Source organism: Sciurus vulgaris (genome assembly GCF_902686455.1).
Source record: "Sciurus vulgaris genome assembly, chromosome: 2".
Classification (NCBI taxonomy): Eukaryota; Metazoa; Chordata; class Mammalia; order Rodentia; family Sciuridae; genus Sciurus; species Sciurus vulgaris.
The window spans coordinates 49,401,183-49,425,153 of record NC_136462.1 but is presented as its reverse complement, the minus strand read 5'-3'; the positions used below and the strand labels follow the sequence as shown (position 1 = coordinate 49,425,153).

Here is a 23,971-nt window from a genome sequence, read left to right as displayed (position 1 = left end):
GAGTAAAAAAGAGCTTTACACATTTGGTTTAACCCCTCTGTTCAGAGATGAACAAAAAGATAAATTCAGAAATGCTAAATGATTTGGCTAATGTTACATAACTAGTTAGGAGACCACCCAATGACCAGAACAAAATTTTCATTCTCCACACTGATGCTTGTTAATATTATTCTTTTAAGCTCAAAGGTCAACTGTGATGGAACTAATAACAGTATTCTGAAAGTAAATCCAAATCCTGGCTATAGGAATGAACACTTCTGCTCCCTTTAAAGCCCTGGACTCAACCGGCAAATGTCAATTGCCAGTTCGTTAGATATTTATTTCTAAATTCAATTTCTGTATTTGTTCTCTAATTAAATAACAACTAAAAACCCATATTAGGCTATATATGACTATGCATCACAAAGCTATTCAATTATAGTACATATATTCTAGTAATGTGGTACTGAATTTTAGATCCTTACACACTTAATGGATCATACTCAACTAGTAAACACCCAGAACATAAAATAGAAGAGTGTACTTTTTCTACCAGATCAATTCTATACATTTAGCATTCATTATATAATGAAATGATAAAGATGAAACTCGAATTCTAGGTACAGATAATTCCAAAGATGTGTTCTTTAAATGTATGTTACAAGTTTACCATATGATTTTTTAATGTATAAGTTAACAGAAAAACTTTGTAAATCATAGTCAATAAAAAATTCCATGTAAGAAAGTTTCCTGCATCACTCCACATATTAACCTGTATGTTAAATTCTCGTGATATAAGAAAGAAGAGGTAACAGTCTACACTAGACATGAACATATATTCAAAAGGAAGCAAGTATTAGGAAACAGGCATCCTCCACTTACTACCGCAAACAATTGTTTGTTATTTAGTAGTGTGTCCTTTCCAACAGACCTGTCAATGTCAACATCTGTCACCTTATGTTTTCCTGAAACACAGCTTCAAATAGATCATTCTGATGTTCAAAAACTCTGAAATGCTTCCTACTGCCCATCTCGGACAGAAGTTCCTTATTTCTAGCTATTCCTGATTTCTCACAGTCCCCTTGCTAAGTCCTGAGAATTTCAGCCAAACCAACCCTATGAATTTCCGTCTTGGGCTCTTGTCATATATTCTTCATTGACTGAAATTCCAGATTTCCATTCCTGGAATCATTACTGATATACTTCCACTTATTTTTTCTCACCACTGACCGCTAGTTGATCATTAAGATTTGTTAATTCTAAATAGTGAATATTTATATTTCCTAGATCTTTACTTTTCCCCCCTGCTATTCTAGATTATCTGGCATTCCTTGAGGTACTATCAAGTTACATCCTTCCATACCTTTGTTTATACTGCTCCATTTATGCAAAATAGCATTTCTCATTTTTTCACTTGGCCAAATCTAATCTACTCAGAGATTAAATACAAATATCATTCCTTTGTGATATGAGAAAGAGGTAATGTAGTATACTGGACATGTACACTAGTACATGGCAATATTAAAACCTCCCTCTCCTGTATACATATCATCTTGTGTACTGCTGATGGCAATATTAAAACCTCCCTCTCCTGTGCACATATCATCTTGTGTACTGCTAATAATTCTGTGCTATACGTATATATCCTGAGGGCTGAAAAACCATCTTGTCCATTCTTTTCTTTGTAGAACCTATAAACTGACAGCATCCATTCTCAGAGAAATGTGTTCAATAACATTCATAATTAAACTTTCATTTGCATCATAAAGTCATATTTAAATGTTTAAAGAACACCAAGACAATGAAGAACTGATCACTTTTTCCTTACCTTAAATTTTAAGGCAGGTGTTTGTGTTATGGATGATGCCTTCAATTCATGCAGTCGTTCTTCTATTTCCCTCAGCCTAGGAAGTGGTATGAAATTATGTACACAAACACACTCATAATGTTTCATTAAGAGTTAGCATCACATTAGACACTTATTAGTTTATAAAGTGATGACATTTTATCAATCCTGTATAATAATTTCTATTGACGGTATTTGATCAATGCACCTGCTATACTATACCATATCCACAAAAATTAATAAAAACAATGAGTGAAAATACTTCTCATGTGCTGGGGTTGTGGCTCAGTGATAGAGCGCTTGCTAGCACATGTGAGGCACTGGGTTCAATCCTGGGCACCACATTAAAAAAATAAATATAGTTTTTAAAAAAACCCCACTTCTCATGATACCTGCTATTAGTAACACCTTCCCCCGCCCCCCATCATACTGGGGATTGAATCCAGGGCCTGTTAGGCAAATAAATACTCTATCACTGAGCTACATACCCAATCTATCTTTATTTACTTATTTTTGTAGTAAAAATGCTTTTTAGTAAAATGTCAGGCATATGTAAGCACATATATATATATGTTTAAAAAATTATGCCAAATGGTTAATATTCCCTTGTCCATTATCTTTTCTATTTTAAAATGTTCTTATTTAAATGAATCTTAAGAGTTCTTTTCATTTCACTGCTTCCTGTCCTACTTCAATTTTTATAACATCATATGACAAATCACATAAACATTTAACCCTTCTCTGTTGATGAATATTTGGGTTATTTCATCTTTTTCTCATTGCAATTTTTCTACTTATTTACATTTAACAAACAATGGAACCAAGCCCTTCTCCACCAAAAACAAAACAAAAAACTAGAGTTAATTTTTTAAGTCTGGTGTTCAAAAACTTTAATTGGATTTATACATCTAAAATGCTGCTGTGAGGGCTGGGGTATAGGTCAGTGGTAGAGCACTTGTCTAGCATGTGTGAGGTCCTGGGTTTGATTCCCCAATATTGAAAAGGAAAAAAAAAAAAAAAAGCTGCTCTGAGTCTTGCCAGACATGGTATTTTCTTTCAAAACTATCAGATACTATAATATTTATGTGTCCATCCTATGGTACTTAATAAGATCCTAAAGGAAATCCTTAGATAAATTCCCTGAGACTAAAAAATAAAAAAGCTTTCTGAATAAAAATTATAGTCAATTAACTCAGTTGTCTTCATATAATATTATCAAAATGATTTTTCACTGTTTTATCAGAATCTAGCAGATGAATGTAAGTCGTCAAGAGAATAAAGAAGATGGGGCATTAACTAAAGATGAAGACAGGAATGCAGCAAAGAAGTAAGAGATATCAAAGATAGTATCAGGAAGGCCATGAATGATTAAATAATTATAAAATCTGTTTATAATTACATAACATATACAATTATGTTTATATATAACATATATAAAAACATACTTTACAAAAAAAAAAGTTTTAAAATTGTTTCCAGAATACTAAGAATAAAGGTAAAGATCTACCTCTAAAGAATAGTAAAATTACAATGCTTACAAACTGGCAAAGATCTTTAACAAGGGTTCTATGCACTGGCTCAGGTTGGGGTCAGTTTCAGATTTCACTCCTAGTAACTTGTGAGTAAAGAGAAGGAAAATCAGGATTCCAGAACGATTTGATGCTATAGGAAAATGTATATAATTAGCATGAAAATTAAGTCTCTAGCTTGATTAGGGATATTACTAGTAATCTTTGTATCCTAAACAATGTATAGTTTCTTTGTCATGGAAATTATGAAGTTTTCTTCTAGGAGGTCTAGTAATTCCATACAGACATTTAAAAATTCTTTCAATAGACGAGGCTATTTTACCGTCGTTTTGTTATATAGAGTTCATCAAGAAGATGTCTTTCTTCATAGCTCATCCACCGTTCATCAGGCAATTCTTCCTTCTGTAGCAACTGTTCATAGAGTCGAACTGGATTCCAGCCAGTCATTATGTCATAAGTGATTACACATCCCAAGGAATGGGACACTATTGAGACTTTACCCCCTTTTTCTTCAAAGTCTGGATTCCGAGAACAGAAAAGGGAATATAATCGATTCAGCTCTTGCTGAAGGCCTTTAACTAGCTGTTTGAAATAAGAAAATATATTAGAGTCATCACTGAGTATTATAAACTTTACTTCTAAGTTCAAATGTATGAAGAGAGAAATGCAAATGATATGGACCTAATATATTTAGGTTATTAGAATTAACTCAGTTGATTTACAACCTTGCAGGAATGAAGGTGTATATATAATATTACTGTCCAAATCATCACTTTAGAATATGCAGATGTTACCCACAAAGATCCATTAAGTCATCCTTAAATCAACTATATGAGGCAACAGTTCCACAGATTAAACAGTTCCATGAAGATTCCAGTAAGATCTCCAAAGGCCCCTGGAAATTTCTTCTACATTGCAACTTACCTATATGAAATTTCAAATTTTTGTGCCTTGTGATTTTTAGTCATAGTAAATTTTAGAAAATGAATATCTGAGTTCATAAGTGGTATACTAACATACTTGATATTACAAAATCTCTATTATGTTGGTGACATATAAATGAATAAAAAATTGATTTCTGTGGCTGAAAAGCAGGGCTTTTTTAAATTTAGAGGTTTGTAAGTAGAAAGCATCTTTGCAAATTTTCATTGTAAAACTTCTTTATTTGAAATTAAACATTAACAAGTATTACTGAAATATTCCATAAAACTTTGAATAAGGTTCTTTTGTAACTCAACCTATACTGTACCCTGACTCGAGTTTTAAGGCAGGTTTCTCCTTTTCCTATCATGACTTACTTCTATTTGATTATACTCTGCTTGATGTTCAATTTCTCATGGCAGTACTTCTTAGTATGTCAATTGCTACTCTGATACAAAGATTAGTTATTTGCTGCTTCTACTCTCAATCTTATTATGTCTCAAGAGACAAATATCCTTCATCAAATTTTATTGGACATTCTTCACCTGCTGATATACTGTAATCATTTGAGCATTTTATGATTTGGCAGGGATAACAGTGACAGGAATGAAGGCATGATGTACTACTCTCTGTTGATATCTCAGAACTCTATAACATAATAGTGACATCTAGTTAAAACTACTGAAACCACATATCATGTCTGCTGAAACATATCCAAGTCAATGAAGAAAGAGAAGGATAAAAGGAGTTGATAGTATGTGGAAGGATTATAAGCTGCCTTTCTTCTAAGGAGGAATGCACTACGTTTTACTCTAATTAGACATTTAAATTTTTTTTTCCTGAGGAAAACTAATTCCATGATTTAGTGCAACGATTTGCCACTTTTCAACATGCATCAGAATCACCTAGAGGGCTTGGTCAACATGAATTGCTAGGCTCCACCCAAGAATTCTCAATTCAGAAGTTCTGAGATGGGCCTGGGAATCTGCATTTTAACAGTTCCCACAAGATGCTGATGCTGCTGGCATGGGGATGATACTTCAGGAACTACTTGGTGGCAAATCACATAAAAACCTTCAAAGACTTAGGCTGTACATGAGTCTCTGGTTAATGTAGTTTCAGGGGTATGCAGTGTGATATGAAACCACATGGCTCTGTTTGAAGACAACTATCATGTAAATGCTTTGGACTTGGCTTTTATAAGAATATCAACAATCCTTAAAATTTTGTAATTTCCCTGATTTACAATCTATATGATGGAGGTACAGAAAGACCTAATGCTTAGATAAAATAAATTCCTTTAGAAGTAACAATAGTTTATTTTTTTGGTGATGCTGGGATTGAACCCAAGTCTTGTATATAAGCTAGGCATATGCTCTACCACTAAGCTACATCTCCTGCCCATAGTTTTTGCTTTTTTCCCCTTCACTACTGAAGATTGAACCCAGTGGTAGGTTTTTCTTATTGTTATAATTGTACATATTGATGGGATTTGTTGTTACATATCTGTACATGCACACAATATAACAATGTAATTTGATATCACTCCCCCTTCTCTCCCCACTTCCACCCCTTGGTCCCTTTCCTCTGCTGATCTCCCTTTGATTTTCATGAGGTCCACCCTCCACCTTTGTGGAAATGTATACTTTTAATAATTAACTCGAGTATATTGCCTAACATGAACTTCATGTTAAATGAATTTTAATCTTCTTTAAAAAAATAACAATTTCTGCCCACTTCTTACTACACACCTCTTTTGTCCTTCACAATGCCTTAAGCAGTGCTTCCCCAAACTCCCTGATGGCATCTCCTGGGCAACTGTCAAATGCAAATCCACAGGTCCATCTCAGACCCACTGAATCAGAATCTCCAGGGGAGGAATCTAGAAAACTTTCCATTTCCTTTTCGTAACTTTTTATTTAAAAATAATTTCAAATGCATAAAATGTTACGAAATAAAAAAACAGCACAAACATCACACATATATGCTTCATCTAGATTCACCTGTTAGGAGCAGTATATTCTAATTGCTTTATCATTTGTGTCTCTGCTTCCATAACACACATGAATACACTTTCCAAAATTTCTGGGAAACATTTGAGGATATACTGCGTAGTGTCAAGGTCTTTTACCTGTAAACACTTCATTTTATATTTCCTAAAACTAGAAATAATCATAGTAAAGTTTACAACTTCATAGCTTTTACTTGATGCAATGTTTTATTTAGTTTACTATTCACATTCCAGTCCTGTCAGTCCTTTATTGCAGTTTCCCCATCCATTACAGGATACAGCCTAGGATGGGATACAGTATTTAGCTACCTTTAGCCTCCTTTAATCTGGAATATTTTCTATACCCATTCTTTATCTTTTATGACACTGATAATTTTAAAGAACATAGTCCCATTCCTACATTTTTTGTTAGAATGTCCTCATTTGGTGTCCCTGATGTTTCCTCATAATTAGAACGCTGCATAAGTAACACTAGGTCCTCCTCTGAGTACAGCATCAGGAGGTACATAATGTCCATCTGTCCCTCAGGAATGCTAAGTCTAAGTGTTGCCTGAATTCTCCCATGTATAATTACCTTTTCTACTTTTCAAACTAATGAGCAGCTTTGTACAGATAATGCAAAAATCCTGCTCTTCATGAAATATTGTGGCTAATTTAGTATACACTGAAGATTTGTGCCTAATCATCTTTTGTTGGATCCTACCATGATGGTTGCAAATGATTTTCAATTCCAGCATCCCTCCAGTCAGCCTCTAGCATTCTATTGTAAGCAAAGAACTTTCCTTCTTCCAATTTATCTATTCATAATCAATTTTGAGGTAGGATTTTCAAGTGAATAATTCTTTATATTATTCTTATTATAATTCCTTAAAAATGTACTAACAAGTCCTTACAATCAAAACTAATAACTACTTAATATTTGGTGCTCAAATTGTTCCAGATTTGGTCAGTAGGAACTGCTTCTTGGGCTCTGGTGTCCTTGAGACCTGCCGCATCGTTCTTTTGAATATTTCCCTACCTTCTGTCATAACAAGTTGTCCTAGTCCCAGAATTGGCCACTTTCACAAGGGACAGTTTCTCAGAGGCAAAGCTCGAGGTGCTGGGTTTGCTTGCTGTGACCAGGGTGTCACTGCATTTTGGCCATTTCAGTGGACCAAATAGGAAATGCATGAAAGTAAACACATTCACCTACAAATGTACATAACACGTATGTGCACAAATTTTAGAAATCCCAAGTTGAGACTGATACCTTCAATTCTAGTCTCCCCCATAAGAACCAAGTGATCGTTTTAATCTGGGATGTTCAGAAAACACTACCAAAGACTGCTGATTTCATCCTGAATGATAACTATCTTTGAAGATATAAGAACAGAATAGAAAGTGACCAATTTCTCAACTATCGTTAGCCAATGACCAGAGCTCTGAACCACTTTTTTTTTTTTTTTTTTTTTTTGCTATTCTTCTTACTATTAATGCCAACTTTTTAATACCCTTAATATTACTTTTTGGGAACCTGCCTCAAGCACTTTTTTTAAAAAAATACCTTTATTTATTTTTATATGGTGCTGAGGTTAGAACCCAGGGCCTCACATGTGCTAGGCAAGTACTCTACCACTGAGTCACACTCCTAGCCCCCCAGCATGTTTTAACCTTGAACATATGCTCTTAGGGATACTACTAATCATTTGTGTGTGTGTGTGTGTGTGTTTGTGTGTATGTTGTAGCAACAGTATTTTCTCATTCTCTTTGTCTTCCACCTCAATGGTTTCATTTGCAATATTATAGCTCAATTTCCTAACCTTTAGCATGTATCTAACAATACCCACTGAACACTAATAAAAGACTATGAACATGTAAGTTACGAGTATTCTATTCCATGAAATATGCCTTCCTTGTTGGATAGAATTAGGTTCAGATAGTAATTCTCCTTGTAGCTTCTTTCACCTTCTGGTAAATGGTATGTCAGCATGTAAGTAAAGAATACACTGAAGTCATTGCTGGCTTCTAGCTGGTGTCTAGGAGGCTAACATTTTCTTTATTTCAAACCTAGATTAGTTTTGTAAACTGTGTGGAAAATGTGGTAGAACTGGCTTTATTTTTCTTCTCCTTTTGTTTCTCACTACTGCCAATCAGATCAATGCAGACCTTGCCCAATACTAGTATAGGAGAGGAATGGAGAAAAATTAAAGAGATGGCAGCCAGGACAGGAGATCGTTTCTGTGGTAACTAATCAATTAAACAAACATTTCTCCATATATGTAAAGGATATGCAGGATGATATTCAAAGACACTGAATGAACAATGACAACAAAAAATGTACTGGTTTTAAGCAGCACAAAACAGCTCTATTGAAAAGCTTCATTCGTTCCATAGAACACCTAAAATCTATATGTCCAAGTATCACTGCCAATTTTAGAAGGAATAAAGCCAATAGTTTATTTACAATTAAGTTTCTTACTAAAATATTTTGTGAGTTGTTAGTAATTTATTGTCACCATGAATATAGTACTTCAAATTAATCCATATCCTAATATGTAAACACTGAAAGGAACAGTCTTCATTCCTATTAGAAGGATGGGGACAACTCACACACATCAACAATGAAAAGCTTTGTAGGATTTTACTTAGAACAATCTAAACTCCAGTATATTCCTCTCAAAATAGGTGAAATAATTTTCTGATATTTTGGATAAGTAATACTTTAAATTTTGTTAAAATAATACCATTGAGTTCTTACACTATGAAATTGACTAAAACTAAAGAAAAGGTGCCTATCTCTGAAAGGTAACTTGCAGAAGCTTTGATTGACTGCAATTGCAAGCATTTAAACATTTTCTTCTAGCTCTAAGTCCTATCACAGTTACTGGGGTAAAATTTTGATGTCCCTGAAACAATTGTGCCCCAAATTTTAATTGGAACTTTAAGTTCTACCTATTTACATTCAAACAACTTCTTAACTTTACAACTCTTCCACCTTGTCTTGCAGAGTTACCACCTAACTGCAAATTTTTCTTCCTCTAAATTCTCCTCTCCCTATGGACCAGTCCAAACTCTTTTAATTGCTCTCTTCTTACTCTCAATTCCAAAGCTCTTTGGTATTTCCAACTCTTACTCTTAGCCTGTACATAGAATGGTCTCTTCACCTTTTTGCCTAATCTGAAAATGGGTGCAGTTTCTTCTCTCTGAGGAACTTACTCTTCGCTGGTTATCTTCTTAACTCTGATTTCTCTTCCTGTGTTCTTCATCTGCCTGCATATTAACTGATGCTCCTCAGATATCCAATTGTGACCCTTTTCTCTCCCTATCCCTCTCTAGACATTCTTGTTTCAAGGCCATCACATTTTTTAGAAAGCTGAACATGAATGCTTCTGAAACTATTGTTTAGCCTCGTTTGTCTAAATCTGTATTATATAATTCCAGAAGGAAATTTTACCTAAACATACCTAAAATTTAGCAAGCACAGTTCATATTTTCCTTATGTTCTATCCTTCTTACCCACAAAAGTATCTGGTTTCTCCTCCTCTACTGTTGGTTAATATCAGAACCACCTACCAGCTACCTAGGCTAGAAATCACAAGTCATTTTTACCTTTTCCAAACTTGTCATCACTCATAACAAAGCATTCTAAGGTCCTTTTAATTCTCTCTCATAACTATATTTTGAATCTATCCCTTCCCTTTATTCCTTTACACTATTTGGGCTTAGACCATTACTATTTCTTGCATGCATTTATGAACATGGAAGTGGGGTGTGGGATAGAACCATTTTTCCTCCCCCACCTTCGAGAAAATTAAAAATGGAAGGGACAAGACACCAACAATACTATCTGTTACTACCTTTGCCAACTTCAAGTCACTTTATTAGTCTAGAAAAACAAAAGTGTGCTCAAATGTGCTTAGAAAGTATTTGGCAAATTAAATGTATAAGTTAATGTAATGCATATAAAACAATAAACTTACGAGTTTTGCAAAGTTTTACATGTTATCATAAAGATAGCTATTGGTTACTAACAAAAAGTATGATCTTTGTATGTTCTTGAAAACATATACATTAAACCCTATTGCCAGGCTCCACTCCATTTCAAATTGTCTGAAGTCAGGAATATTTTTAGATTAAAAACTAAATAAAAGATATTTCACAGAAATATCAAGCCTTTCCTCTTATCAAAGTAGAGGTGTCTGTAGAAGGTAGTACATCTACTTCATCACTGGAGGATTTTGCTCAGGACTTAGAAACTAAAATGATTTTGTATTATTATAGTACCTGTAATAATTGTTAATTACTGTTGTGTGCCATATTAATGTAAGCATTATCTCGAATAATGTGCACAAGAGCCCTATGAAGTAATTATTGCTAGAATACCCATTTTGTAGATGGAGAGGTCATCCAAAAATTAAGTGTTATAGGTGGCCTGGAATCAAACAGTCTGTCTCTATGGCCCACATACAATTTGCAGAATTCCTATGGCATTGTCTTTAGAAAGAAACTGGGGCCATATTTGATCAAGGAGAATTTATGAAAATACATATCTTAATTATAACAATAAGCCTAAAATATTTTTCAGGGGGTAAAACAGAAGAATTTCAAAAATTTCCATGACTTCTTTTCCTCGGGTACCACATTTCAGGAATGTGTGCTCATGCACTTTAACACACTGTTTTAAATCTTCTTGGGGGAAGGTTCTCCTATCCTTGTACTCTATCTTATATATAATACTTTCTCAATAAACAACTTTTCGATAAATGTATAGATCATTTCCTTAGCTCAAAATTCCTTCTAGCAGCTAATTAGCATGTATATCATCAAATCTCACCTGAGATTCCTTGATAAAGGAATTTAGCCAAAGCAACTGGTTTTACTTCCAAGCACCTACAATGACATTCCCTGTCCCTCTAATGAGGGCTAACAGTTCAAAGTGTCCCAATGTTAGCCAGTTTTTGGTACAGAGAAGATACTCACTAAACATGTATTGATTAAGTTAAAGGCCCAGAAAAGTCAAGACAACCAGGGAATAGACAGCAGACTGGCCGTATGGAGAACAGGGAAGAGAGGAGTGGTGGCCAGCACGTGTTGTGGAGCTCCATCACCTGGTTCAAACCCTGGCTCTGCCATTTCCTAGGCAAGCCCTTAACCTCTCCTTGCATCAGCTGCTTTAATTTTGAAGTGAGGATACTAATTTCACCTATTTCACAGGGTTTTTATGAGATTCTTATGGAACAGAATTCCTTCTCTAATAAAGTGACAAGGCACATTTGATAGAGATTCTCTCACCCTAATGAATAAACCTTCACCTTCTACTACCTGTTTCAGGGTTATCTGGATGATGCATCAGCAACACTACCATTTGAGAGCTATTATCCATTAGAGAAGACATAGCCATAATTAATGAGATTTGCAAAAACTGATATTTTTCAAGTAACTATTTTCTAAACAATCTTCTACCCATGGGACTATCCATTTTTGAAAGAGTCACACTGTCTACAAAGTCTAGTTTGAAGATTATCAAATTCACTATTAAATAGAGGCTATTTATAGATTAATGGATTCCTGCAATTTCTCATTAGCTTTTTTTAAAAAAGACTATAAAATATTAAAATTTAGGTCATTTATGTGCTCTCACTTTGACACATACCCCAAAGCAATAAGATAATGATACTTACTTCATCTCTATAAAGTGGGCTAGTGTAATACATTATGTCCATTGCACTGCTGTTCAGCATATCCCTTAAACCCCGTACTTTGTCAGGAGTAATGGAATCAACAGTGTCTAAAAAAACAAACGAGAACAAAATTAAACTTGAGGTCTTTCATTTGGTGAAAACTGCAAAAAAGGGTGCATTTTCTGAAATTAACATCTAAAATATTCAAGACTGGCTTTGATTCTAATAGACTTTCCCTTCTTGCCAAACTCAGTAAAAAACCAAACCAAACCAAACCAAACCAAACCAAACCAAACCAAAACAAAACAAAACAAAAAACCCAAACAGTAAAAAACAAAAGCGAACATGAAAATAAAAGGAACATTAAAGAATGAAGATCACTGTCAAAACTCAAAACTTCTTTGCTCTATGTGTTCTTTGCCTGGAACTGTTCATGTGGAATGCTCGGTGTCACTAATAACAACAAATTAAAAAAAGGAGTTTCCCTATGCTTTACATTTATTTATCTTTAGTATGGGCAAGAATTATCAAATGACATATATTTATAACGTGAAATAAATGAGCAATCAATTCTTCAGTAGACAAAATAAAGTTGATATAGTTTACTGTGCTGAAAAAAAGTTACCTAATAAAATTATGCAGAAAACTTCAGATTTCTTATAAAAACATGCCAAAAGCCTATCTGTAGATGAATATTATTACTTGAAAGCACAAGGTGGGCAGAAAAAGGCTTACGATTTTAGTAACCCAATTTCATTTATCTTCCAGTTTTTCACTGCATTGACTTAGTATTTTATTTTTATTTATCCCCACTTTAATACAACATAATAAGGAATGGAAGGTAATAACAGGCAGAGACTAGAAATCTTTTCAAAGATGTATATAGATGTGTATAGGTCATACCACATATTTATAGATGATGCTTATTTTGAAATTGCGTAAGTGAAAAGGTATAACCACTTTGCTGATATGAAAAGAGTTTAAATGTCATTTACTACATTTTCAATAAAGTTTTATTGTGAAATTCACACACATACACAAAAAAAGTATTTAATATATATGGGCAATTGCAAGGTCTATTTATAAAAAGTTAACATAATCCTACCACCTTGCTCAGAACATTGCCATTGGGTTGGGTGTGTACCTTGGTAGTAGAGTATGTGCTTAGTATGTGCAGGGCCCTGGGTTCCATTTCCAGCACCACCACTACCAACAAAAAGAATACTGCCATTGTCTAAAGCCCACAATATATGCCTAAGTGATCAGACGTCTCCCTTTACCTAAATGTCACTACCAATAAGAAGTCTGGATTAATTGTGCTTTTCCTTCTTTATAGATTCACTACATGTTCAATAATAATAACTGCAGTCAATGACTTCTATAGCATTTACTATGTGCCAGAGCCTAAATATTTTATTTCATTTTGCCTGATTCTGAACACTGTATAAATTGTCCATGGTTTGCTTCCCTCTCCATCATGTTTGAGATTCATCCATGTATGCATCTGGAATCTAAAATAGGGATTACATTTTCATCTTTTCCCCCCGAGGACAACCAGTTGCCACCAACACACTTACAGAACTTACTTTTCACCAACGAGCTATAATGCCAGCTCTGAAATACATAAGGCTTCCACATTTGGCACAGGTCTACTCTGGGGTCTATTTGCCTTTCCTGTACCAACACTAAACTACTTTAATTACAAAAATTTATTAGATAGCCAGACTTACTTAGTCATGATTCCCCTTTCACTCTCTTGTTCTGTGTTCTTTTTCATCCTTTGTTCTTCTATAATAATTTTAAAATTATCAAGTATCATGAAAAACTCTATGGAAAATTTGACTAGAATTGCATGGAATCTATACATCAATTTGGAAGAATCAATACCTGTAGAAGAGTGAATCATCCAGCCTAATCTATGTTTATATTTAAGTCAAATTTAATATTTTTAATAGTTTTATTTTTTAATATAAATACACATCTTCTGTTATTTCCTGAGACCTTGTATTTTTGTTATTTCTGTTTCTTTCTGGCATCCAGAAGTGAAATTACTTTTATATGGATCTTCTATTTTACAACCTTGATAAACTTATTAATTCTAAAAATATTTCTATATTCTTTTATATGTCTGAATAGACAAACATATCAACTATAAATCAAATCAGATGTTTTTGATTCCTTATCACTATTATTTTTTCTTAAACTATTACAATGCTAATACTTCAAGTATAATGTTGCTAAGTATGGACATCTTTAGCATAGTCTTTATTTAAAGGAAAACTTTTTAGCCTTTTACTACTCTTAAGTACACTTACGTTTCCTAGAGAATGTTCTTATTATCGTTTAAAAACTTACACAGAGTAAAACTGAGTTCTAATGCGTTAAGTTTTATATGACTGCCACCTTGATCAGGATGCAGCACTGTTCTGTCTCCTTAAAAAGCTTCCACACTCTCCCCCCTGAATTGAAACCCTCCCCATTCCTTAAGCCCTGGCAACACTGACTTGGGTTCCTATAGCTCTGCCTCTCTGAAAGCACCAAGTATATACTCTGTTATGATCAGCTTCTTTCACTCACAATAGTGCCTTCAAAACTCCCACAGGAGTTTAAACCTAACAAATGACAAACGGGTTTCAGTAAATATTAACTCATCCTCATTGTCTACATTCCTGAAGAGCCTAAGAAATTTATCTGGGGAATGAGAAGTCGAAGGACACTGTTTTTATTCTACAGAACTTTTATGTATGAACAATCATTGCTGGGAGTTCTTTTTTGGTCACTAGAATTTGCTTATTTTTAAAAACTGATTACAACTTTTGATTACATTTTGGCTTGATAAGCTACAACTGACATTCCCAACTATGAGACAGCATCATAGACCTGGAAGAATCCTTGAAAATCATCGAGGAGGCAGTTTAGTATGATGACAAACATGCTAAAATGGATTTTTAGAAAACATGGATTTTAGAAAATTTTTTGTTTCTTCTATGTGTTCCCTCCTACCCACAACCCACAGAAGACACACATGTAAAAAGTGCTATCTGTGAAATCTATGTGATGGTCCAAATGACCATCAAAACAATTATTAAAAAAAAATGGATTTTAGGGATCCAAGATGGCAGACTAGAGGGTGACTGCATCTCCAGTCGCTCCAGATCCCAGGATTCAAGAAGGGAGGCATTGAGAGACTCAGACTAAAATAAAGCCTCAGGGTGAGTCTCCCCCACCCGGTAAAGATCGGCCCGGGTGGCAGGCCCGGATTCAGGCGACTTATTAGAGTAGGGCAGGGCAGCTAAAGTCTTCCCCAGGCAGCCCTGGGCACTCCAGCGATGGGCTCCTCCCACATGGCCAGCTTCTAGGAGCAGGCCCCCCAGTGAGAGCCTTTCCACACAGAGCCAGCTCCAAGCCCTGGAACCAGCAGCGAGCTAGGGACAGCTTTCTTCGGAAGTACTGCATTATCAAGTTACTCCAAGACTTCAGGCTACTGAAGGGTGGGAGGTGATACACTGGAAATCTACAGGGACACTATAAGCCAATAGAGGAAATCTGCAATATCACAGAGTCCCACTGACATCTGACCAATATGAGAAAACAAGGGAAGAAAATGTCCCAAACAAACCTAGATACTATTTTATCAATAAAACCCAATGACAGCACAGCAGAAAAAATGTCAGAAAGGGAGTTCAGAATGTACATAATTAAAACAATCAGGGAAGCAAACAAGGAGATGAAAGAGCAAATGCAGGCAATGAAGGAGGAGATGAAAGAGCAAATGCAGGCATTGAAGGAGGAGATGAAAGAGCAAATGCAGGCATTAAATGATCGCACCAATCAACAGTTAAAAGAGCAAATATGGGAAGCAAGAGATCATTTCAATAAAGAGTTAGAGATACTGAAAAAAAACCAGACAGAAATCTTTGAAATGAAGGAAACAATAACCAAGTTAAAAACTCCATAGAAAGCATAACCGATAGGATAGAACACATGGAAGACAGAACCTCAGATATTGAAGACAAAATATTTAATCTTGAAAACAAAGTTGACTAAACAGAACAGATGGTAAGAAATCATGAACAGAATCTACAAGAATTATGGGATATCATGAAAAGGCCAAATTTAAGAATTATTGGGATTGAGGAAGGCTTAGAGAAACAAACAAAAGGAATGAACAATCTATTCAATGAAATAATATCAGAAAATTTCCCAAATCTGAAGAATGAAATGGAAAACCAAGTACAAGATGCTTATAGGACTCCAAATATACAAAATCACAACAGACCCACACCAAGGCACATTATCATGAAAATACCTAACATACAAAATAAAGACAGAATTTTAGGGGCCGTGAGAGAAAAGAATCAAATTACATTCAGGGGGAAACCAATAAGAGTATCAGCAGATTTTTCAATCCAGACCCTAAAAGCTAGAAGGGCCTGGAACAACATTTACCAAGCCCTGAAAGAAAACGGATGCCAACCAAGAATCTTATACCCAGCAAAACTTACTTTCAGATTTGACGATGAGATAAGATCCTTCCATGATAAACAAAAGCTAAAGGAATTTACAAAAAGAAAGCCGGCATTACAGAACATTCTCAGCAAAATATTCCACGAGGAAGAGATGAAAAACAACGATGCAAATCAGCAACGGGAAGAACTAGCCTAAAGGAACAGCCAAATAAAGGAGAAACAAAATCATGTCAAAAAAACAAAAATGAGTCAAATGACTGGGAATACAAATCATATCATAATAATAACCCTGAATGTTAATGGCCTGAACTCATCAATCAAAAGACAAAGACTGGCAGATTGGATTAAAAAGAAAAATCCAACAATATGCTGCTGCAAGAGACTCATCTCATAGAGATACCCATAGACTAAAGGTGAAAGGATGGGAAAAAACATACCATGCACACGGACACAGCAAAAAAGCTGGAGTATCCATCCTCATTTCAGATAATGTGGACTTCAAGCCAGAACTAGTCAGAAGGGATAAAGAAGGACATTACATACTGCTTAAGGGAAGCATAAATCAGCAAGACATAACAATCATAAATATCTATGCCCTGAACATTGGCTCATCCATGTATGTCAAACAAATCCTTCTCAATTCAGGAAATCAAATAGACTACAACACAATAATACTAGATGATTTTAACACACCTCTCTCACCGCTGGATAGATCGTCCGAAAAAAACTGAATAAAGAAACCATAGATCTCAATAACACAATCAACAATTTAGACTTAACTGACTTATATAGAATATACCATCCAACCAAGAGCGAATACACTTTCTTCTCAGCAGCACATGGATCCTTCTCTAAAATAGACCATGTTTTATGCCACAAAGCTATTGTTAGCAAATACAAGAAGATAGAGATACTACCTTGTACTCTATCAGATCATAATGGATTGAAATTAGAAATCAATGACAGAATAAAAAACAGAAACTTCTCCAATACTTGGAGGTTAAATAATATACTATTATATCATGAATGGATAACAGAAGACATCAGGAGGGAAATTAAAAAATTCTTAGAAGTAAATGAGAACAAAGACACATCATATCAAGACCTCTGGGACACTATGAAAGCAGTACTTAGAGGGAGATTTATTTCATGGGGCGCATTCAACAAAAGAAGTAGAAATCAACAAATAAACGACTTAACATTACAGCTCAAAGCCCTAGAAAAAGAAGAGCAGACCAACACCAAAAGTAGTAGAAGACAGGAAATAGTTAAAATCAGAGCTGAAATCAACGAAATTGAAACAAAAGAAACAATCGGAAAAATTAACAAAATAAAGAGTTGGTTCTTTGAAAAAATAAACAAAATTGATAAACTCTTAGCCGCACTAACAAAGAGAAAGAGGGAGAAAACTCAAATTACTAAAATTCGGAATGAACAAGGAAATCTCACAACAGACACCAGTGAAATACAAAACATAATTAGAAGCTATTTTGAAAATCTATACTCCAACAAAACAGAAAACCTCGAAGACATCAACAACTTTCTAGAGACCTAAACTGAACGAGGAGGACATACACAACTTAAATAAATCAATTTCAAGCAATGAAATAGAAGAGGTCATCAAAAGCCTACCAACAAAGAAAAGTCCGGGACCAGATGGGTTCTCAGCCGAGTTCTACAAAACCTTTAAAGAAGAGCTCATTCCAATACTTCTCAAAGTATTCCATAAAATAGAAGAGGAGGGAACCCTCCCAAACTCATTCTATGAAGCCAATATCACCCTGATACCTAAACCAGACAGAGACACATAGAGGAAAGAAAATTTCAGACCAATATCCTTAATGAACATCGACGCAAAAATTCTCAACAAAATTTTAGCAAATCGCATCCAAAAATATATTAAAAAGATAGTGCACCACGATCAAGTGGGTTTTATCCCAGGGATGCAAGGTTGGTTCAACATCCAGAAATCAATAAATGGCATTCACCATATCAACAGACTTAAAGTTAAGAATCACATGATTATTTCAGTAGATGCAGGAAAATCATTCAATAAAATACAGCATCCCTCCATGCTTAAAACACTAGAAAAAATCGGGGTAGTGGGAACATTCCTTAACATTGTAAAGGCCATCTATGCTAAGCCCATAGCCAATATCATTCTAAATGGTGAAAAACTGAAAGCATTCCCCCTAAAAACTGGAACAAGGCAGGGATGCCCTCTTTCACCACTTCTATTCAACATCATTCTTGAGACTCTAGCCAGAGCAATTAGACAAACCAAAGAAATTAAAGGGATATGAATTGGAAAAGAGGAACTCAAACTATCCCTGTTGGCTGATGACATGATTATATATTTAGAGGAACCTGGAAATTCCACCAGAAAACTCTTAGAACTCATAAGTGAATTCAGTAAAGTAGCAGATTACAAGATCAATGCTCATAAATCCAATGCATTTCTATACGTAAGTGATGAATCTTCAGAAAGAGAAATTAGGAAAACTACCCCATTCACAATAGCATAAAAAAAAAAAAAATAAAATACTTGGGAATCAATCTCACAAAAGAGGTGAAAGACCTCTACAATGAGAACTACAGAACACTAAAGAAAGAAATTAAAGAAAACCTTAGGAGATGGAAAGATCTCCCATGTTCTTGGATAGGCAGAATTAATATTGTCAAAATGGCCATACTACCAAAAGTGCTACACAGATTCAATGCAATTCCAATTAAAATCCCAATGATGTACCTTACAGAAATAGAGCAAGCAATTATGAAATTCATCTGGAAGACTAAGAAACCCAGAATAGCTAACGCAATCCTCAGTAGAAAGAGCGAAGCAGGGGGTATTGCAATACCAGATCTTCAACTCTATTACAAAGCAATTGTAACAAAAACGGCATGGTACTGGTACCAAAATAGACAAGTAGATCAATGGTACAGAATAGAGGACATGGACACAAACCCAAATAAATACAATTTTCTCATACTAGACAAAGGGGTCAAAAATATGCAATGGAGAAAAGATAGCCTCTTCAACAAATGGTGCTGGGAAAACTGGAAAACCATATGCAACAGAATGAAATTAAACCCCTATCTCTCACCCTGCACAAAACTCAACTCAAAATGGATCAAGGACCTCAGAATCAGACCAGAGACCCTGCATGTTGTAGAAGAAAAAGTAGGTCCAAACCTTCAACTTGTTGGCTTAGGATCAGACTTCCTTAACAGGACTCCCGTAGCCCAAGAAATAAAAGCAAGAATCAACAACTGGGATAGACTCAAACTAAAAAGCTTCCTCTCAGCAAAGGAAACTATCAGTAATGTGAAGAGAGAGCCTACAGAGTCGGAGAATATCTTTGCCACTCATACTTCAGATAGAGCACTAATTTCCAGAATCTGTAAAGAACTCAAAAAACTCTATACCAAGAATACTAATAATCCAATCAACAAATGGGCTATGGAAATGAAGAGACACTTCACAGAAGATGTACAAGCAATCAACAGATATATGAAAAAATGTTCAACATCTCTAGTAATAAGAGAAATGCAAATCAAAACTACCCTAAGATTTCACCTTACCTCAATTAGAATGACGATTATCAAGAATACAAGCAACAATAGGTGTTGGTAAGGATGTGGGGAAAAAGGTACACTCATACATTGCTGGTGGGGTTGCAAATTAGTGCAGCCACTCTGGAAAGCAGTATGGAGATTCCTCAGAAAGCTTGGAATGGAACCACCATTTGATCCAGCTATCCCGCTCCTTGGCCTATACCCAAAGGACTTAAAATCAGCATACTACAGAGATATAGCCACATCAATGTTCATAGCTGCTCAATTCACCATAGCCAGATTGTGGAACCAACCTAGATGCCCTTCAGTTGATGAATGGATAAAGAAACTGTGGCATATATATACACAATGGAATATTACTCTGCCACGAAGAATGATAAAATTATGGCATTTGCAGGCAAATGGATGAAATTGGAGGATATCATGCTAAGTGAGATTAGCCAATCTCAAAAAACTAAAGGACAAATGATCTCACTGATAAGCAGATGAGGACATATGATGGGGAGTAGAAGGGCTTAGCATTAAGGTTAGGGTTAGGTTTAGGGTTAGGGATAAGGAGGGTGGTAAGAATGGAGGAAGAAAGGACTGTATAGAGGGAAAAGAGAGGTGGGAGGGGTGGGGGGGGGAAGGGAAAAAATAACAGAATGAATCAAACACCATTACCCTATGTAAATTTATGATTTTTAATAAAAAAAATGGATTTTATTTTCTTAAATAATCTAGAACAAAGAGTGAGTATAAGCTAAAAAAACTAAACTGAGGTATTTTGTTCCCAAAGAGCAAAAACTGTTTCTAAAGTTTTCTACATTTACTTGGTTAAGTTTACCCCTGGCTAAAAATCTTTCAATTTTGAAACAAAATATACCTCCATCAAGAGTAAGTTTTGACCGCCACTCAACAGGCAGAAATTCAACATGAGTTGCATGGTTGGAAAAATGCCTTTCTTCTATTTTTCTTGCAGCCTCTCTCATCCTAAAAATAAAATAAAAGCAAAACAAAATTTTGAGAGTAACTTCACATATGTATTTATATGACATAAAACATCCTTAATCATAACACTTCCATTTCCTTATAGGTTTCTTCAATTATATTTCAACCATTGCTACTCTAAGCAAATGTGTAGCACTAGGATTCCTTCAGTTATCTACCTAAATTTTCCATAAATAATTTCAAGTGTTCCAAGTTTTCACATTTTAGTCTATGAATTTTTAGTAGACAGAATAGTATGATTATCCCTGTGCCATCACCCAGCTCCAAATATTAGCAAGTCATGACCTATCTTATTTCATTTATTCAACTCACTTTCCCTATAATCTAGACATATATTTTTTAAAAAATTAACATCAATGAATTTATTTTTTTCCTTTTAGTGTCAGTTATATGAATTTTAGTATATGCATAGGTTTGTGGTTAACAACATACAATCAAGGAACTGAACAGTTCATTCCAAATCTCCCTCTTGCTATCCCTTTAACAATCACGCCTTTCCCCCATATTTTATTTATTTAATTTTTGGGCAGTACTGAGGATGAACTCAGAAGCCCTCTATCACTGAGGTACATACCCAGTCCCTTTTTAAAACTTTGAAACAGGGTCTTGTTAAGTTGCTGAGGCTGGGTTCAAACTTGTGATTCTCCTGCCTTAGCCTCCCTAGTTGCTAGAATTATATAAGTGTGCCACTGTGCCTGGCTTCTTCCCCCATATTTTAAAGAAAATTCCAGATACTACATAATTGTATCTGTAAATAATATGTGTTTCTAAAATATAATCTATGTGCTGGTACCTGGGAAACCAGATAATTTCCAAAATTGAGGTACAGTTCATCTATAAAAGCAGGATAGATGTTTAACTCTTCCATTTTACTAATAGTTCTCAAAACAATGAGTTGTTAGGTTTTATACATTTTGATGTTATATCATCTGGTTCCTAATCACTTCCCTAAGGCCCTACCAAACATCATAACTGGATTAAGTTTCTACCCTACCCTATTAACATCTGAAAATGGGGACTAAATGTCAACATATGAAGTTTCAAGGGTCACTCAAATGATATCCAGACCGTATCACATGCCAATACTAATTCAGATTTAAATCTGGGGTGTTTTACCCATCATAGCTATTTTCCTTACTGATGTTTGAATCGTTTCCCATTCTGTGTCTGAGATTTGGTTTTGGTTCTTTGACACAGCCTCAGTAGTTCTTTAAATAATGCAGTAGCTTTCACTATATTCACAGAGGTGTGCAACTGTCACCACTCTAATTCCAACATATTTTTATCACTTCAAAAAGAAACACCATATACTCTTTAGCAGCTACTTCCCCATTCTTCTTCCCCCTAGCCTCTGTCAACTATTAAACTACATTTTGATTCAGTGGATATGTCTATTATGGGTATTTCATGTATAAATGGAATCATACGGTATGATGCCTTTTTTGTTTGGGGTCTTATTTAATGTTTTCAAGGCTCATCCATTCTGTACCATGAATTAGTACTTCATTGTTTTTTATTGTCAAATAATATTTCAATATACCCTTTTTATCTATTCATTGGTTGATGGGCATTGCTTCTATTTTTTTTTTTTTTGGTTATTATGAATAATGTTGCTATGAACATTCTCTGAGAAGTTTTTGTATGGCCGTGTTTTCAATTCTACTTAGGACGGGTACTGTCAGTCCATACACTATCATTTACCTTTTGAGGAACTGCTCATCTGTTTTCCAAAGCAGCTGTACTACTTTACAACCCCAACAGCAACATGTGACAGTTCTAACTTTTACACATCCGTGCTAACACTTGTTATTTTTCATTTTTTATAAGAATGATCACAGAGCGGGCATCTGCGACTGTGAACAAATCTCCCTGATACTAATGATGCTGAACATCCTTTTCATGTACTTTTTGAGCATTTGTATATTCTATTTGGACAAAATGTCTACTTAAATCCTACCACTGAAAAAACCTGAAGTTCTTTTCTTTATGGTTCACTTGTAAGATACCAGACCCTTGTCTGTGGTTTACAAATATTTTCTCCCATCCTGAGGGTTGTCTTCGTCTTCTTTATGGGGTCCCTTGCTGCAGTAAGTTACAGAATCAGAAGTCAGAGTCCTCCGCCTTTGTTCTTTTTCAAGATACTTTTGGTTATTCTGGGTCCTGCGCCTTTACATGTAAATCAGCCTGTCAGTTTTTACTAAAAGACAGGCAGGATTTTAATAGGGAATGCATTATGTGTAGGTCTATTTGAAAAGTATCACCATCTTAACATTGTTTTCTAATCCACAAACATGGATGTCCTCTCCATTTATTTAGGTTTAGAATTATATTCTTTCAATGGTGTACTGTGGTTTTCAGCACCCAAATTTTATGCTTCTATTGTTAAATTTATTCCTTATTCTTTTTGTTACTAGAAATTCCTTGTGTTTCCAGTTTTACAAGTATTTGTTTTTATTACAAAAGGTTTTTAGAGTTTTGATGTGCTTTCTCTCCTTTATTCTATTAATTAATGCATCACTTCTAGGAAGGCAAATTTGGGGACATGGCCACAACACATCCATCTTTTTCTTCCACTCTCTGTCCCCTCTTTTCTTGTTATCTTCTTTCATCTTTTCTTCTCTAACAGTCACTCCAGTTAGCCTTAAATTTCTGGGATTAAGCTGTATCAAGCTATCTAACTCTTTTATTCTGGACTCAGTTTGCTGGTATTTTGAGGATTTCTGTTTTATACTCATAACAAATACTGGTTTCTTTTTCCTTGTAGTGCTTTTGATATCAGAGTAATACTGGCCTCAGAGGATGAGCTAAAATTTTTCTACTCCTCTATATTTTCAAGCATTTGTGAAGAATTGGTGCCGATTCTTTTTTTAATATTTGGTAGATTCACCAGTGAAGCCCTCTATTCTGGGCTTTGTGGTTTGTTTTAGTGCAAACTTCACTGATTACTTCAAATTGTTTAATTTTTATAGGTCTATTCAGATTGACTTTTT

General features: G+C 34.9%; 1 protein-coding gene across 11 annotated transcripts in view; it reads right to left on the bottom strand.

Annotated features, from left to right (window-relative positions):
- The window catches only part of DDHD1 (DDHD domain containing 1), an 87,991-nt gene that overhangs the window by 15,929 nt on the left and 48,091 nt on the right, over positions 1 to 23,971 (bottom strand). For all 11 annotated transcript variants that reach the window (XM_079120930.1, XM_079120934.1, XM_079120935.1 and 8 more), the window contains 4 exons: positions 20,857 to 20,963; positions 11,947 to 12,053; positions 3,677 to 3,936; positions 1,808 to 1,883 (listed from right to left, as the gene is read on the bottom strand). In XM_079120930.1, the coding sequence (XP_078977056.1) occupies positions 1,808 to 1,883; positions 3,677 to 3,936; positions 11,947 to 12,053; positions 20,857 to 20,963 (550 nt within the window). The remainder of the gene's footprint in view (positions 1 to 1,807; positions 1,884 to 3,676; positions 3,937 to 11,946; positions 12,054 to 20,856; positions 20,964 to 23,971) is intronic.